This window comes from Apodemus sylvaticus, chromosome 7 (assembly GCF_947179515.1).
Source record: "Apodemus sylvaticus chromosome 7, mApoSyl1.1, whole genome shotgun sequence".
Taxonomy (NCBI): Eukaryota; Metazoa; Chordata; class Mammalia; order Rodentia; family Muridae; genus Apodemus; species Apodemus sylvaticus.
In genome coordinates, this window is record NC_067478.1 from 79,688,793 (window position 1) to 79,706,430 (window position 17,638).

At 43.7% G+C, this 17,638-nt stretch overlaps 1 protein-coding gene across 2 annotated transcripts in view; it reads left to right on the forward strand.

Moving 5' to 3' along the window:
• The first annotated feature begins 4,040 nt into the window (after positions 1–4,040).
• Ttc12 (tetratricopeptide repeat domain 12) overlaps positions 4,041–17,638 on the forward strand; it is a 47,895-nt gene continuing 34,297 nt past the window's right edge. For both annotated transcript variants that reach the window (XM_052188398.1, XM_052188399.1), the window contains exons 1-2: positions 4,041–4,128; positions 5,332–5,404. In XM_052188398.1, coding sequence (XP_052044358.1) covers positions 5,347–5,404 — 58 coding nt within the window. In that variant the 5' untranslated portion in view covers positions 4,041–4,128; positions 5,332–5,346. The remainder of the gene's footprint in view (positions 4,129–5,331; positions 5,405–17,638) is intronic.

Consider the following 17,638-nt stretch of genomic DNA (forward strand, 5'->3'; position numbering starts at 1 on the left):
GTGCCTGGAAGAAAGAACATCAGACGCTTTGCTGCCAGGTGACTAGCTTTCCAGGATCACTTCGGACTTGTGACTAATCGGAGGTGAGTTTGGTGGCACACACCTGCCATCCGAGTACCCAAGGCAATAGGAATGCCTTGAGCTTGAGTACAGCCTGGGCTACAAAGCGAATTTTGGGCTAGCCAGGGCCACAGAAGGAGATAGCATCCTCAAAAACAACAAACAGACCAGTTAAACAAAGAAGCAAAGCAAAGCAAAAGCAAAACAAAAACCCTAGTGATCTATCAAGTGTAAGATTCGTCCCCAACAAGTGGCTTGTGACTATACCACTGTAACCTTACTCTTCGGGCAGATGGCCCTTGGAAGCCACATGCAAACTGTCAAGCTCTTGCCCTTTCTCCTTCCAGAGCAGCGTACCTGGCAGTTCCTGTAAGCTCGTTTCCTCATTTAACTCCAAATGCTAGAAACAGAAGGACAAAGCACAGCCAAACCTCTAGTCCTAAGGAGCTGGACTAGTTCTGTAATGAATGTGCTTATGGGACTGGGGGCGGGGCAGGGCAGGGCGGGGCGGGTGGAGAGCTGCACTTCATAGCAACAGGAGTGGAAGCCATCAGACAGAAGGGACTTCTGAAGAACTACCAGCCACCAGTCTGTGGCTGCTGATGTCCGCAGTCAAGATGGTCCTGGGAGCAAATGAGTCTGCCCCTTCTTCCGCCAGTTTCTCCGGAACTCCCATCACCCCAAGTACCCAGGTAACTGGGTTCTTGCCTTGCCACTGACTAACCCCACCGTCTTTTTTTTGTGAATTCTGGCTTTGACTGTTCTACATTACCCACATCTTGGAGCTCAGGACTCACCACTCTCACATTAAAGGTTTGGGTTTTTTTTTTTTTTTTCTTTTTTAAATCCCACACCATTTCCTGCCTCTAAAGCTCGTTCTACATGGAGCCTCCATCCTTGCCCAGAATCCATGGTGACTGACAACAGCTCATCCTGCAGAACCTAGACCAGCATGAGGCCAGCCTGCCCTGGGAGCTGGTCCCAGGGAACTCTTCCTCAGTGGCTGTGGCTGTTTCTGTGGCAGACGGATGTGAGAGCATTACCGGTAAAGAGAATGAAGCATGAGACATTCTGTAAAAGGTTAGCGTTCTGAGTATGTGGGGAGATGTAAACTGGATGGTGATGTCAAGTGGGAAAACAAATTATGTAACTTCTCACTCTAAGGAATACCAGTCTTTAGCTTTCATCTCCAGGGTTTATTCCCCCTGTGCTGTCATAAAATACCTTGACAAAAAGAGACTTAGGGCGGGAAGATTTATCTAGCTCACAGTCTGAGGTCATTCCATCAAAGGCAGGGAAAGGCAAAGCAGCAGGAGCTTGCAGCAGCGTGAAGTCACACCCCATCTGCAGTCAAAAGCGCATGGTAGTAGCATGCTTTTCCACACTCTTAAACACTCAGGATCCCAAGCCTAGGGAATGATCCCACCCATAGTAATCATGTCTTCCCACTCAGTTAACATGATCAATATCACCCTTCCTACACGCTCTGTTAGAGTCCACTGGTGAGATGGGTTTTAAAGTCATTGTGTGTTTTGAAAGTGCCAGCACTCCTTTTAGACTGGCATAACAACATTTAGGTTATTTAAAAACGCAACAATGTGCACACTGATAGAACATCAACCGACTGAATGAATAGTGCCTTCCATACCAGTCCACATTAAATTTAACGGGGGAGACTGTTTAACACTATGGCCAGGTGGTCTCATCCCAGACTCTAACAGGCGTATTGCAGGAACCAGTTCCCCCACTCGACCTCCATTACCTGGGTACGCCGCTGAACCATGAAGGGGGCCCAGCCTGGGTTTATCCCATTCCCATTTTTTGGGGTCAGCCTGAAAGACCTAGAAACTTTCTACCCAGGATCCCCATTAGCTACATCAGGCTGAGAGTCAGCTCAGTGTCTCACTCAGCCATTCTCAGGAGGCTTCTTCCTGCAGTAGACAGAAACTAATTCCGAGACCCACAGCTGGACAACAGGCAGAGAGTGAGCAGCTTGGCAACTCTCAGTCCTAAACAGGGAGTCTTCATCAAACCCCTCCCCTCAGAGCTCAGGGAACTGTGAGGAAGACAAGGTGGAAAGATTGTAAGAACCAGAGGGACACCAAGCAAAGTTTCTTCCACATATAGCAGGATCAACTGAAACATGAACTCAGACTTCAGCAGTATGCACAAGGCTTCTACACAAAAAGGAAAAAATTTGTTTTTCCAATGACATTTCACACTGAAGGGCAGGCAACCATGCCCAGAAGTAGTTGGCCAACACAAAACAAACTCAGTGCTATTTTTGGAAGAGATTTTGGTCTCATAATGCTTTGTTTAAACATTTTTTTAACTTTACTAGTCCTTTGTATATTGAGGTTTGCAATTTTGTGTTTTTATGTGGTGTGTGTATGTGTGTGTGTGTGGTGTGTGAGAATGTGTATGTGTGTGTGTGTGTATCTCATCTTTTTTAAATTCTGGTTGGTTTGGTTTGGTTTTGCCTGTTTTTGTTATTTTGTTTTGTTTCGTTTTCTCCTCAAGAAAAAGAGAAAGCATGGAGGTACGCTGAGGTGGTAGGAAGATCTGGGATGATGTCTCAGTCAGGGCTCCCATTCCCATCACCAACATCATGACCAAGAAGCAAGTTGGGGAGGAAACTGTTTATTCAGCTTAAATTTCCACATTGCTGTTGATCCTCAAAGGAAGTCAGGACTGGAACTCAAGCAGGTCAGGAAGCAGGAGCTGATGCAGAGGCCATGGAGGGATGTTTCTTACTGGCTTGCTTCCCTCTGGCTTGCTTAGCCTGCTCTCTTATAGAACCTAAGACTACCAGCCCAGGGGTGGCACCACCCACAATGGGCTGGGCCCTCCCTGCTTGATGGATCACCGACTGAGAAAATGCCCCACAGCTGGATCTCATGGAGGCACTTCCCCAACTGAAGCTCCTTTCTCTGTGATAACTCCAGCCTGTGTGAAGTTGACACACGAAACTAGCCAGCACAGAGGAGATGAGAGAAGATAAGTCATGATCAAAATATATTGCATAAAAATTGTTTTGTTTTTTTAAAAAAAGGCAGAAAAGAATGTGACAGGGCTTAAATAAAAGGAGACAGCTCTGCCTTTATGCTGTTCTCCACTGAGTATTCATTAGCCTGCCTGTGTAACCCAGGCCCACGTTGGCTTCAAATAACTTGTTATCTGAGGCTATGTATTGTAGAATCTTGCAATTAATATTGGAAATAGCTGGCTGACTGTTTGTCTCTGTCCCTGGTAAGTTCTAGCCCTCAGCCAGTCAAACTGCTTTCTGTGAAAGCACCCACAGATTTGCTGAGTGGTCCCTGGCTGGGGTCATCTGCTCAAACTTATTCTCCTCACACTTTTACCCACAAAGACCTAGTACAGCAGGCGTTGACGTTGACACTTGCTTAAAGAGCAGACAGTGCAGGGTACGGTGGCACAACGCTCTAATTCCAGCACTCAGTAGGCTGAGGCCGGAGGATAGGGAGTGCTAGCCCAGGTTGGGCCACACAGTGACACCCTGCTTCAAGGTAGGGATGTGGTGGGGGCTCTTTAAAGATGTGTGCGCGTATTTTGAATGTGAATGGATGCAGCCAAGTTCACTCTAGCCTAAATCTTACTAGTGTTCTTTGTACATTGCTTACTTCTATAGCTAGGATCCAGCCCCCTTAACCATAGCTTTGTGGAAAAGAGTCGTTTTTCCATTTTGTATGAGAAAAAAAAATGAGAATCCAAGAGACAGTACTGCCTTGGAGGCCACACACCAGTCATCAAAAACAAACCGGACTCACACCGAAGTACGTTGGATGGAGCCTTTACTCTATGGGGCTAAACATAAGAAATCTGAGAACCCTCGCGGCTCCAGAGTGGAAGGGCGTTACCCGGGTTGCTTTAGCGACCAGCCAGCACCTACCTGCTTCTGGCTCTGGGTGGGACATCCCAGCTTCAAAGCGGGCAGCGCGTTCTGTGGGTCACGAGAAGCCCCGCCCCCAAGGCCCCGCCTATCCCCAGCGAAAGCCAGTCACAGCCTGTCCTCTGCTTCCACTTCCCGTCTGATCCTGGGCACTAAAGGTCAGTCTAAGTTGGGTGGTCCTGGGGAATCTGTCCTGGAACTGGTCCTGGCCTGGCTTTTGAGTTGACAGAGGCCACTGACTTGGGCCCCTGAGCATGATCCAGTACCAGCTGCAGGCTGAGACCAACCCTGGAAGCACAGGGCCAGGACGCTGGCGAGCGGTTGCCAGGCAACAGTACAGCTGTCCCCGCCCTCCAGTGGGGTGGGCAGGACGGAGGGGCGGGGCTCGGGTGTGCGTCCCTCTGCCCCCCCACCGCCGCTCTGGGCCCTGCTGGGAGCCTTGGCTCTGCGTTCCTGCTGACCCTTCTGGCTTGGGTGTACTGTTCCAGAAAGATTGGCTGACTCCAGCCCATGAAGCGCCTGGTTCATGCTAGCCTTGTACACTTGCACGAGTTAATTCACTCCCATCCCCCATCCCCCCCCCCCCATGTGAATCCCATTCCTAGGGAGTGTTAGCTGTTTGAGCCATATGCCAAGGCTGTTTTCTAGATAAAAAGCCTGACTAATCACCCACCCACGTTCCGGATGCTTACAGTCAGCCCCGCGGTGTCTTCTGGGTTCGCATTATGATTTCCATGACATGGATGGAGAAACTGGGACTCACGGGCTAATTGTGCATGTCAAAGTTTTAGTTTGAAGTTATCTGACTGCGCTACCAAGCCTTCTATCTGCAAGCCGGAAGGAACCACAATATAGTGTATTTAAAATGTCAATACCTGGGGGTGCTCCCATATAAGCTGGGGCTCGCTGTAGGCCAAGGCTGGGGAAATCTATGTTTTATAAGCTCAGAAACAAGATTTTAGTCAAGTGTGGACTCAGTGTACAGGACATGGCCAAAGTTGGGAGACTACACTCCCCCCCAGCCCTGGCAATCAGTCGGCTCCTCTCCCAGCTTCCTTTGCCATCGGGTCCCTAAATCACAGTGGTTGATATTAGCTTTGGAGGAATTATTGTGGAGTAATTTCCCCCAGCAGAGGCAGGGCTGGCAGCTCTCCGGAAGCATTGCCACAAGTAATGACTGTCCCTTGGCCTTAAACTGCAGTCGGAGGGAAATAGCTCACCCTGCTGTTATTCATGACACTTACAAATACAAATCTGCCTCAATAATAATCACTTGACTCTTAGTCCTAGACAGATAATAAGCCTGACGGTTCTGTTTAGTGTTTTATTATTAATTTCATAATTTATACTGCCTTCCTTAGAGATTTGTGTCTGCAATGGCTGATGATCAAGAGAGAGACTTGCAGAGATTTCTGGAAAATGTGGATGAAATAAGTAAGTAGCAGTAAGTCACAGACTGAGTTCTGCCTTGGAGCAGTGAAGTGGGTAAAGAGAAATGAAGTTAGCTTCTGGCTTGTTTGACAGCTTTATGACTCTCAAGGAAAAAATGTAATTGAAATTAAACAGAAAGGCTATTGAGAACTCAGTTACAGCCTTGGGGCAGTATTTTCTGGCTGTTAATTGGTATCATAGAAGCTGTTATGGTCTGACTGAAATTCAGGCTGAGGGCTCTCCTCCAAACACCTTTCCTGGCTGTTCCCTTTGCGATGGCTTGAGAGCCTAGTTAATCATCTCGGTCCCTCTTGTTGTAGGCAGGGGCCAAGAGTCTATGGCTTTCCCTTCAGATTTGTGAAGGGAATCCTATGTGAATGGCTTCTGAGTTTCATCCTCTATCTCAGTCCCTCTGACCAAGAACACCCTTCCCAAGTTCAAGTAGGTAGGTAGGACTTCAGAGAATGTCCTCTGAACCACACAGCACATTGAAGAGACTCCAAACCAGTCCATTCCTGTCCTGGCTTTAAGGAGCTTGTTTGCCGCTAAAAAGAGTGCATATGCACACACGCGTACACACACACCTTATTTAGCAAATAGAAGTATGTTCGATTGGCAGGCTGTATAAGTGAAAGGGAAACAAAACAGATTTAGAAATAAGGTGACCTTGTGTGGATATATACTTGCGTATCCATTTGTACCCGCTCCAGCCCTTCCTGAGCTCCTTCATGAATGCTTTTGTGGCCTTGGTCCACTGCTCTCTTCATGTGAGCCCACCTGCTTGCTGCCGTCTATACTGCCTCCCTGCCTTTCCTTCAGAGCCTCGGGCTCCATGGCCAATTGCCAAGGCTACTGTATAGACAGTGCTTCCATCCTAAATGTGTCCGGAATTGAGTCATCACCTTTGCTTTCCTCTCCCCTTCCTAAATCAAACTCCCCTCTCTGCGGTCTCCTCCTGGTCTCAGTTGGTGGCACCCAACTGAGTGCATGGAGTTTGTGCCACCCACAAATCTCCAAGTCAGTAGGACTCCTCCCACCTTTCCACCTTGCCTCTGTGCAGTCAGCCTTCAGGTTTAGCTCCCCTCACCCCACCCCCTGTCTGTCTTCTCTGAGGCGCCCTGTGTTCTGCTTCCTCTCTGCAGACTCTTAACAACTTCTAATCTTCGTTTCTGCCACCAGGCCTACACTCCCCACAGAGTAATGTATCTAAAATGCAGATCTGGCCAGACACTTCTCTGCTTGCGTTCTTCTCAGTCACAATGAATCAGGCGCTCTCCTCGGGACTAAGTCCTCACATGACCTTCTCCTTGAGCCCCCTCATCTCTCCACATCTCATGCCTGAGCAGCAGCAAGCTGCTTGCAGTTCACTTTTGTCTGGGTTAGGGTTTTACTGCGGTGAACAGACACCATGACCAAGGCTACTCTTATAAGGACCACATTTAACTGGGGTAAACTTACAGGTTCAGAGGCTTTGTCCGTTATCATGAAGGTGGGAAGCATGGCAGTGCCCAGGCAGGCATGGTGCAGGAGGAGCTGAGAGTTCTGCATCTTGCTCTGAAGGCAAACAAGAAAATATTGGCTTACAGGCAGCTAGGATGAGGGCCTTAAAGCCCATGCCCATAGTGACATACCTACTCCAGCAAGGACACACCTACTCCAGCAAGGCTGCTCCTAATAGTGTCACTCCTCGGGCTAAGCATAGTTCAATGTGAAAACAGATATTAAAAAAAATAATTTCAAGGTGATAAGTGGCAGAAGGAGAGAGTTGAAAAGTGCAGAAGGGCCTAACCCAGTGTAGGCAGTTGTAGTAGTCTGATGGGACTCTCACAAAATACCAGAAACTGGATGAATTAAACAGGGAAATACACTTTATCACTGTTCTTGAAACTAGACTCTAAGAACAAAGAATTGACAGGACTGGTCTTGCCTTAGACCTCTGAATTTAACTTGTAGAAAGCTACTTCTTGTTGTATAATCGCTTGTGTGTGTGTGTGTGTGTGTGTGTGTGTGTGTGTGTGTGTGGTATCATACCCATACAAGTGTAGGTAGGTGCATGTTTATGAGTATGAAGATGGCCCTGTGTATTTGTGGAGGGTCATCCTTGGGTGTCCTTGCTCAGAAGCTATCTACTTCACCTTTTCTCTTAGCTAGGGTTTCTCCCTGGACCTGAGGCTCACCGATTAGCCTAGGGTCCCTGACCAACAAGTCCCAAGGATCCACCAGTGCCTGCTTTCCCTGTGCTGGATTGGAGACATACTGCTACATCTAGCTTTTTACAAGGGTGCTGGGGATTAAACTCAGATGCTCAAATTTGTGTGTTGGCAAGCACTTTACCAATAACGTTTTCTCCCTAGATTCTTCTGTATACCTTTCTTTGGAAGATTTTTTTTTTCTAGTGAGTAGGGACCTTCATGTACCTAAATCCCCCCTTTACCACTCAGGGAAAGCAGAGAAGTGGTCAGAACCAAGTCAGAGCTTACTGGGAAACATACCTTTCCTGCGTGGACACTGTCCCAGGTTGAGACCCAGGGAACAGAGCAGTGGGACCCGGACACACACAGGTCCACTCACGTACTGCAGAACCACGCTTTTCTCAGTCAGAGCCTTCTCCCAGCCATGGAAGTCCAGGTAATTTCTGAGTTTGGTCCTGGTTGGGGAAACGGCTGTCTGATGGGACAGTCCCACAGCTGTTGATTATATTTCTAATGTCTTGGGCTAAGGTGCTGACTCCCAAAGATATCTCTGATGTGGAGCATGGCTCAGTATGGCTCTTCATTAAGGCCACTCTGTGTATAGTCTTTCTTTTTGTAGATTGTACTTATTTTACATCCCGACCACAGTTCCCCCCACCTCCTCTCCTTCCAGTCCCTCCCCTCCACCTCCCCTCTCCACCCCCATCCACTCCTCCTCTGTTCTCTTTAGAAAATGGCTGCCCTCAATGGATATCAACCAGCCACGGCAAATCAAGTTGCAGTAAGACTAGGCACCTCCTGTTCTATTAAGACAAGGCATCCCAGTAGGGGGAAAGAGTCCCAAAGGCAGGCAACTTAGTCGGAGATAGCTCATGCTCCCACTGTTAGGAGTCCCACAAGAAGACCAAGCTATACTACAGTGACATGTGTGGAGGACCTAGGTCAGGCTCATGCGGGTTTCCTGGTTGTTGGGTGTCAGTCTCTTTGAGCTCCCATAGGCCCAGGTGAGTTGACTCTATGGGTTTTCTTGTAAAGTCTTTTATGCCTCTGGCTCCTACAATCTCCGTACCTCCCTCCTGCAGGATTCCCTGGGTTCTGCCTAATGTTTGGCTGTAGGTTTCTCCATCTGTTTCCATCAGCTGCTTGATGAAGCCTCTCTGATGACAATTGAGCTAGATGCCTGCCAATCTATCAGCATAGCAGACTATTACTAGGAACCATTTCATTGACTTTTTCCTATTCTTATTTAGTTCTATCACAAGTCTCTGTGCCATGGAACCTCTAGGCAGTGTCAGAGGCAGGTTCCCTTTCATGGCAAAGGTCTTAAGCTGGACCAGTCATTGGTTGGCCACTCCCCAAATTTCTGCTCCAACATTATCCCAGCACATCTTGCAAGCAGGACAAAGTGTAGGTTGAAGGTTTTGTGGCTGGGTTAATGTCCTAATCCCTCCACTGGAAGCCTTGCCTGGCTATAGGAGGTGGGAAGTTCAGGCTCCATCTCCTCCATTGCTAGGAGTCTTAGCTAGGGTCACCCTTATTGATTTCTGGGAGTTTTCATTGTCCAACGTTTCTATCTTGTCCCAGAGATGTCTTATGGTTCCAGTTGTCTCTCCCAGTACTCTCTCCCACAGTCCTGAGGCAGACTTGTTCCCATCTCCACTTCCCAACCCTGTACAGTCAATCCACACTCCCAACCCACCCATGATGTCTATTCTGTTTCCCATTCTTAGTGAGATTCAAGATCTCCTATCTTGAGCCCTCCTTGTTACTTAGCTTCTTTGGGTCTGCAGATTTGTAGCATGTTTATCTTTTACTTTGAAGTCCCATGTTTGTATTTCTGGGTCTGGAATACCTCACTCAGAGTGATCTTTTCTAGTTACATTTGCTGCCAAATTTCATGGTGCTATTGTTTTTAATAGCTGAGTAGTATTCCATTGTGTGAATGTATCATGTTTATTTCCATTGTATAAATGTATCACATTATTATAATGAATGTTCCTTATTCATTCTTCGGTTGAGGGACCTCTAGGTTGTTTCCAACCAGGTTATTTCTGACTATTATTAATAAAGCTACTAAGAACACAGTTGGGCAAGTGTTCTTGTGTTAGGATGGAACATCCCTTGGGTATATGCATAGGAGTGGTATAGCTGGGTCATGAGGTAAATCAATTTCCAATTTTCTGGGAAACTGCCATATTGACCTCCAAAGTGCATATACAAGTTTGCACTCCCATCGTCAGTGGAGAAGTGTTCCCCTTGCTCCACATCCTCGTCAGCATGAGCCACTTGTGTCTTTGATCTTAGCTATTCTGATGGGTGTAACTTGGAATCTCAGAATTGCACTGATTTGCATTTCCCTGATGGACAATGATGTTGAATATTTCTTTAAGTGCCTCATGGCCATCAGAGGTTTCTCTGTTGAGAATTTTCTGTTTAGATCTGTACCCCATTTTTAATTGTGTACAGATGCTTTGTTGATGTTTAGTTTTTGAGATCTTTATATATTTTAGTTATTAGCCTTCTGTCAGATGTGGCATTGGTGAAGATCTTTTCCCGTTCTTTAGGCTGCTGTTTATCCTTTTGGCCATGTCCTTTGCACTATAGAAGCTTTTCTGTTTCATGAAGTCCCACTCATTAATTATTGATCTTAGTGCCTGCACAAATGGTGTTCTGTTTGGAAAGTTATTTCCTATGCCATTGTGTTCAAGGCTATTCCCCATTTTCTCTTCTGTCAGGTTCAGTGTATTGAGGTTTGTATTGAGGTCTTTGATCCACTTGGACCTGAGTTTTGTGTGGGTGATAGCTATGGATCTATTTGTATTTTACATGTAGACATCCAGTTAGACCAGCACTATTTGTTGACACTGCTTTCATTTTCCCCTGTATATTTCTGGCTTCTTTATCAAAAATCAGGTGTTCGTAGGTGTATAGGTTTACTTCTGGATATTCTATTCAATTCCATTGCTTAATCTGTCTGGTTTTATGGCTATACTATGCAGTTTTTTTTATTACTATTTCTCTGAAGTATTGTTGAAATAATGGATGGTGATACTTCCAGAAGTTCATTTATTTTACAGGATTGTTTTAGCTATCCTGAGCTTTTTGCCTTTCCATATGACATTAAGTAGTGTTTTTTCAAGGTATGTAAAGAATTGCATTGGAATTTTGATGGGAACTACATTGAGTCTGTCAACTGCTTTTGGTAAAATGGCCATCTTTACTATATTAATCCTGCCAATCCATGAGCACCAGAGATCTTTCCATATTCCACTATCTTCTTCAGTTTTTTTCTTCAAAGACTAGAGGTTCTTATCATATAGATCTTTCATTTGCTTAGTTAGAGTTACACAAAGATATTTTCTATTATTTGTGACTATTGTGAAGGGCATTGTTCCCTGATTTCTTTCTCGGTTTGTTTATTGTTTGTATATAGGAGGGCTACTCTTTTTTGTTGTTGTTTTTAGTTAAATTTGTATCCAGCCACATTGCTGAAAATGTTTAACAGCTGTAAAAGTTCCCTGGTAGAGTTTTTGGGGTCCCTTATGTATACTGTCATATCATCTGCAAATAGCAATACTTTGACTTCTTCCTTTCTAGTCTGTATCTTCCTGATTACTTTTAGTTGTCTTATTGTTCTATCTAGAACTTCAAGTACTATATTGAATAGATAGGGAGAAATTGGACAGCTTTGTCTCTTGCCTGATTTTAATGGAATTGCTTTAAGTTTCTCTCCATTTAATTTGATGTTGGCTATTGGCCTGCTGTACATTGCTTTTTTATGTTTAGGTATATCCCTTGTATTTCCGATTTCTTCAAGACACTCATCATGAAGGGGTATTGGATTTTTTCAAAGGCTTTTTTGGCATCCAATGAGATGATCATGTGGTTTTTCTTTCAGTTTGTTTATATGGTGGATTACATTCACAGATATTCATATGTTGAACCCTGTACCTCTGGGATGAAGCCTACTTGATTATGGTGGATGATGTTTTTGATGTGTTCCTGGATTTAGATGGCATGTATTTTATTGAGTATTTTTGCAACAATGTTCATAAGGGAAATTGATCTGAAATTTTCTTCATTGAGTCTTTGTGTGGTTTAGGTATCAGAATGAGTGTGGTCTCATAAAATGAATTTGGTAATGTTGCTTCTGTTCCTATTTTGTGAAATAATTTGAAGTGTTGCTATTAGGTCTTCTTTGAAAATCTGGTAGAATTCTGTGCTAAAACCATCTGGCCCTGAGATTCTTTTTGTAGAGAGACTTTTAATGACTACTTCTATTTCCTTAAGGGTTATAGGTCTATTTAAATTGTTTATCTGGTCTCAATTTAACTTTGGTAAGTGGTATCTATCAATAAAATCCTCCATTTCTGTTAGATTTTCCAATTTTGTAGAGTACAGGTTTTTGAAGTAAAACCTAATGATTCTTTGGATTTCCTCCATGTCTGTTGTTATGTCCCCCTTCTCATTTCTGATTTTGGTAATTTGGTTATTGTCTCTCTATCTTTTATACTTTGGATAAGGGTTTTTCTTATCTTGCTGATTTTTCAAAGAACCAATTCTTTGTTTCTTTGATACTTTACATTGTTTTCTTTGTTTCTATTTTATTGAAGCCCAATAAAATATAAATTTCTAAAATACTTTACTCAGGCCCTGAGTTTGATTGTACTGTCTACTAATCTTGAGTGTGTTTGCTTCTTTTTGTTCCAGTGTTTTCAAGTATGTTTTTAAGTCACTAGCTAAGACCTCACTAATTTCTTTATGAAGATCCTTAGTGCTATGAACTTTTCTCTTAGCACTGCTTTCATGTGTTCCATAATTTTTTATTGAATTCTAAGAAGTCTTTAATTTCATCCTTTACCAGTGGTCATTCAGAAGAGAGTTGTTCAGGTTCCATGAATTTGTAGGCTTTCTGTTATGTTGTTGTTGAAGTCCAGCTTTGACCTACATGGTCTGATAAGGTAAAGAAGGTTATTTCAATTTTCTTCTATCTGTTGAGACTTTCTTTCTGACCAAGTATATGGTCAGTTTTGGAGAAGGCTCCATGAGGTTCTGAGAAGAAGGTCTATTTTTTGTGTGTCTAGATGAAATATCCTCCAGGTGTCTGTTAGCTCTATTATTTCTCTGTTTAGTTTCTGTCTGGATGTCTGGTCCATCGGTGAGAGTGGGATGTTGAGACCTCCCACTGTTACTGTGTGGGGTTTAAACATTAGTAATGCTTCTTTTACAAGTGCGGGTGCCCTTGTATCTAAGGCATAGATGTTCAGAGTTAAGATGTCTTCTTTGTGGATTTTTTTCTTTGATGATTATAAAGTGTCCTTCCCCTGTATAGTGTGTCCTTCTTTGATTAGTTTTGGTTGAAATTCTATTTTGTTAGATATTATAGTGGCTATACCAGCTTGCTACTTGTGTCTGTTTGATTGGAAAATCTTTTCCCAACCCTTTACTCTGAGGTATTGTCTATATTTAATGTTGAAATGTGTTTCTTGTATGCAGCAGAATGATGGATCCTGTTTTCCCTGGTCCCATACATTCTGTTAGCTTATGTCTTTTTATTGGGGATTTGAGTCCATTGACATTTAGAGATATTTATAACCAATGGTTGTTAATTCCTATTATTTTGCTGTTAGTGGTGGTCGTGTGTGTGTGTGTGTGTGTGTGTGTGTGTGTGTGTGTGTGTGTGTGTGTGTTGCATCCCTTTTGGTTTTACTTGGAATTATTTATTTGTTTTCTGGGTGTAGTTAACCTCCTGAGGTTGGAGTTTTCTTTCTAGTATCTTCTGTAGAGATGGATTTGTGCATAAATATTGTTGAATTTGATTTTATCATGGAATATCTTGTTTTCTCCATCTATTGTGAATTAATGTTTTGTTGGGTATAGTAGTCTGGCCCGGAATCTGGTCTTTTAGGGTCTGCAAGACATTTGTTCAGGACCTTCTAGCTTTTAGAGTCTCTGATGAGAAGTTGGGTATAATTCTAATAGATCTGCCTTTATATTTTACTTGGCCTTTTCCCTTGCAGCTTTTAATATTCTTTCTTTATTCTGTACATTTAGTGTTTTGATTATTATGTGTTGGGGTGTGTGTTTCTTTTCTGGTCCATTCTCTTTGGTGTTCTGTAAACTTCTTGTGTATTTATAGGCATCTCTTTCTTTACTCTGTGTATGTTCTTATAAAGACACTAGTCATAGTGAATTGGGACCCCACTTGATATTCCTTAACTATACACGAACTCTTTTAATATTATTTAATTACCTCTTGAAAGACCAAATATAGTCATACTGAGGTATAGAGCTTCAGCCTTTATATGAGTGAGTTTGTGCAATCCAGCCTGTGGCAGTTGTCAACATTTCTCTCAAGAAGTGACCTTTAAGTAAAATCTTAAGAGTCAGTAGGAGTCACCCATTGTGGGGGACATGAAGGAATGTTCTTGTTGGGAAGTGAGGAGACAGGAAATCAGTGAGCTAAGGGGCGAGTGTGGTGCTTTCTAGAAACAGAAGGACTGAGAAGATCTGAAGGTCCATAGGAGTGCAGCAAAAAGACAAGGGTCTCATTTGAGAGAGAGATCAGAAGAGAGAAGCTGAGGAAGCTGCAGCAAGGAGCTCAGGTTGACCAGGAGCAGTGCTCCGGAGGCACCTGAGGGGAATCCTTAGAGCAGGCGCACTGATGGCTGAGGAAAGTCCTGTGCTGTGTGTGTAATGTAGACTAGAGGGGAGAAGAAGGTGCTGAGGGACCGGCCGGACAAGAGGCTGTTCCCAGTACTGCAGAGGGTGGAAGTCATCAGCTGGATGCAGAGGTGAGGCAGTGGGAACAGAGACAGTACACTGACTAGAAACACACTTAGACGTTCTTCTTGAAAAACTTTAGTGTTCTTGCCTGTGAGGGCTCAGAAAAAAAAAGAAGAAAGCTCATGGAAAGGTCTTGAGAGTCAAGTGACAGGCAGGAGGCCAACAATTTACTGACATGAGGGCATTTGAAGAACAGACTCAGAATGATGGCATGCCAATTTGACGAGGGAGACATCTGGAGAACAACGTTCAGTGTTCAATAGCCTTTGGACGTGAGCCTAGGGAGACACATCGATAAGACAGAGGTAGATCAAATTCTTAAAAATGTTGAAATATTTACCAAGAAAGTACTATCCAAAAGAAAATAGATGTCAAACATTAATATCAGACATGATAGACTTTAAAACAAAGGTCTTATTAAGCATTATCTAGTAAAACAATACATATGTGTAATGTATATCATATTTTGATTTAGTATACCTTATGAACTAAGCCATTTAAATAAACCTTTCAAAGCACTTTTCTTGGTGAAGGCCCACCATCCTAGCAATTGTGATGTGCACAGCATGTGATTTTCACTGTAGTTCACCGTTCTGTGTAGTGTAACTCTAGCGTGTCTTGTCTGGCTGCAACCCATCTCATCCTCTTTGTTCTCTGGCCCCCAAACAACCTCCAGTAACCGCCATTCTGCTGTGCTTTTATGAATTTGGAGGGGGCACCATTTTCTTTGTCTCATCTCAGAGTGATTCTCTACATGTCTATAGGGAATAACACTGTAATGAATATGGGAGCGCAGATAGCTCTGCATAGATTGGTTTTATTTCCTTTGTATTCATACCTAGAAATGAGATTTTTGCATTTGGGCCTCAGGAATCCTGCATTTAAATATGAAAATAAATCTGTCAGAGTATATTTAAGATCTTTGGAGAAAATTATAAAAATTTAATTGAAAGAACTCCCGGTGGGGCAGTGGGATGGAAATGGGACTACATGAGCAATGAAATAAACAACATAGCCTTATATTACAATTCAAAGTAGGAAAAATAACATCTAGGAATCCATAGTGACATGAATGAGATTGGATAGGTAAGTAGGTAACTGAATAAAACAAAGGCCCTAACCAGGTGAATGTTTTATAACTTGTGTTTTCTTCAGGGAGGTGAAATGTGCCTCTCCACCCTTAAATGAGAGATACGTTCAGACTTGCTTGCCAACTGTGTGGTATGGAAAGTAGTTAGACAGTGGGTGACAGATGGTAAGCACAGCCTTCCACAAATGGTCAAGGTTAACATGATGGATCACAGTGATAGCATGTGCTGTGAACTCCTGTCTTCCTCCCCAGTCCTACAGCCTAGCCACATGGAGGCAATGAGCCACCTTGGTGGCTAAAGGTGCTTGCTTCCAAGTCTGACAGGCTGGCTTAGCCAGAATTTTAGCCTCAGCACCACAATGGTACAAGGAGACAACCAACTCTGCAGTCATTTTGATCTCCTTGCTGTGCTTCCTGGCACCTGCACACATAACGTCTTCATCCCACCCCTGCAAATACAGCCACTAAACAAAATTTAAAGCCAACAAATAAAAACCATGAAAATTATCAAAAACAAGGAGGGCTTGACAAACTACCCCACCCCTAAGAAACCTTAGCAGACACAACCACTGCAGCCCACTGCCCATGACAAGATCCAGAACGGATGGGGCTCGGTCAATACAGATTTTATTAAAAGGCTTAAGCCCTGCATATAAGAAGACATGTATTTTTTTCCTAAATTTTGTTTGGGACAGACAACAGTTCTCAAATTATTTTGCGCAATTGGTTTGAATCAAGATACACAAAGTGGTCTGTGTTCAAATTCAACAAATGGGCGGAAAGGTTCATGTGGAAAAGCAAAGTGATGATAATAACCAGAAAAACTCCTCACGAGGGCGGTGGGGGTGGATGGTGAGCTAACCATGCACTGTTTGAGATTTTAAACAAACAAACAACCCTATAGTAATCCAGGTAAGGAGGTGAGCATGCTGGGAAGTACAAGCTGTGTAGTAGAAAGGAGGGAAGAGTGTAGAACAGATTTCACCTCTGTAACAGGGAAAACCAACACACCAGGGAAGGCGGTGTCTCTTGTCCTCAGCAAGCCGTGCTCCCACCCTGCACAAAATTTAAATTACATGAGAATCTAATGAACTGAGGTAAAAACAAAACTGAAGATTGATTTTGTGTATATCTGTGTGTCTGTGAGTGCCTATGCAAGCTGGAAGAGGATGTTCAAACAACCACCATTTCCATAAAACAAATGACACGTAGCCAAGGAGATCTTTAAAATCTATGTGACCCATCCAGAATTTATATAGAAGCCTTTTAAGTCAATGCAAAGGGAACAAATGACCCAGTAGAAAATGGGCCAAAGATAAGAACAGGCATGTCGTAGAAAATGAAAACCAAATGACCCACAATCTAAGAAGATATTCAGTCCCATTCGGGATCAGCAATTATGGGGGCAGTAATGGGAAAGAGCATAGCTTTCTCTCTCTCTTCTCTCTCTCTCTCTCTCTCTCTCTCTCTCTCTCTCTCTCTCTCTCTCTCTCTCTCTCTCTCCCCTCTCTCTCTCTCCCCTTTCCTTCTTTCATTTCTTCTTTCTTTGGATTTACCATTCCATTTATTTTATAAAATTTTAGGTTAGCATACAAGGTATTGGGTTTCATCACTAGCTCTTTTTAAAATTACACTTATTTGCTTACTAGGGTGTGGAAGGTGAGAAGGGTGAGGAGGGAGGGGAAGAAGGGGGTGAGGAGGGTGAGAGGATGAGGAGGGAGAGAAGGGAGAAGAGAATGAGGAGGGTGAGGAGGGGGGTGAAGGGCAGAGGACTACTTTCGGAAGTCTTTCCTTTCCTTTCCCTCTCTGGGTCTTGAGGATGAAATTGAGGTGGTCAGCCTTGCAGCAGGCACCTTTGCCTGCTTGGCCATGTGGCCAGTCTAGAAACTCTTTCTTATAAACTACTTGTAGGACATGGCTACTTACAAGTCATATCCTGAAGAGTATATAACACACACAAGCACACACAGGCATCCAACTGGGCATTTATCTACTGTCCGAAACGCCACATAAAATACACCACATGAGCTTCTGGCAATACTAAACTGAATTGCCCTTGACTCGTGGTGTGTAAACTGTAACCTCAGGTGCCAGCAGACCTCTTAATCATATTGCAAAGAAAATGTAGGCTACACTCTAGTGCGCATTTTATAAGACCAGGTAGCAGTC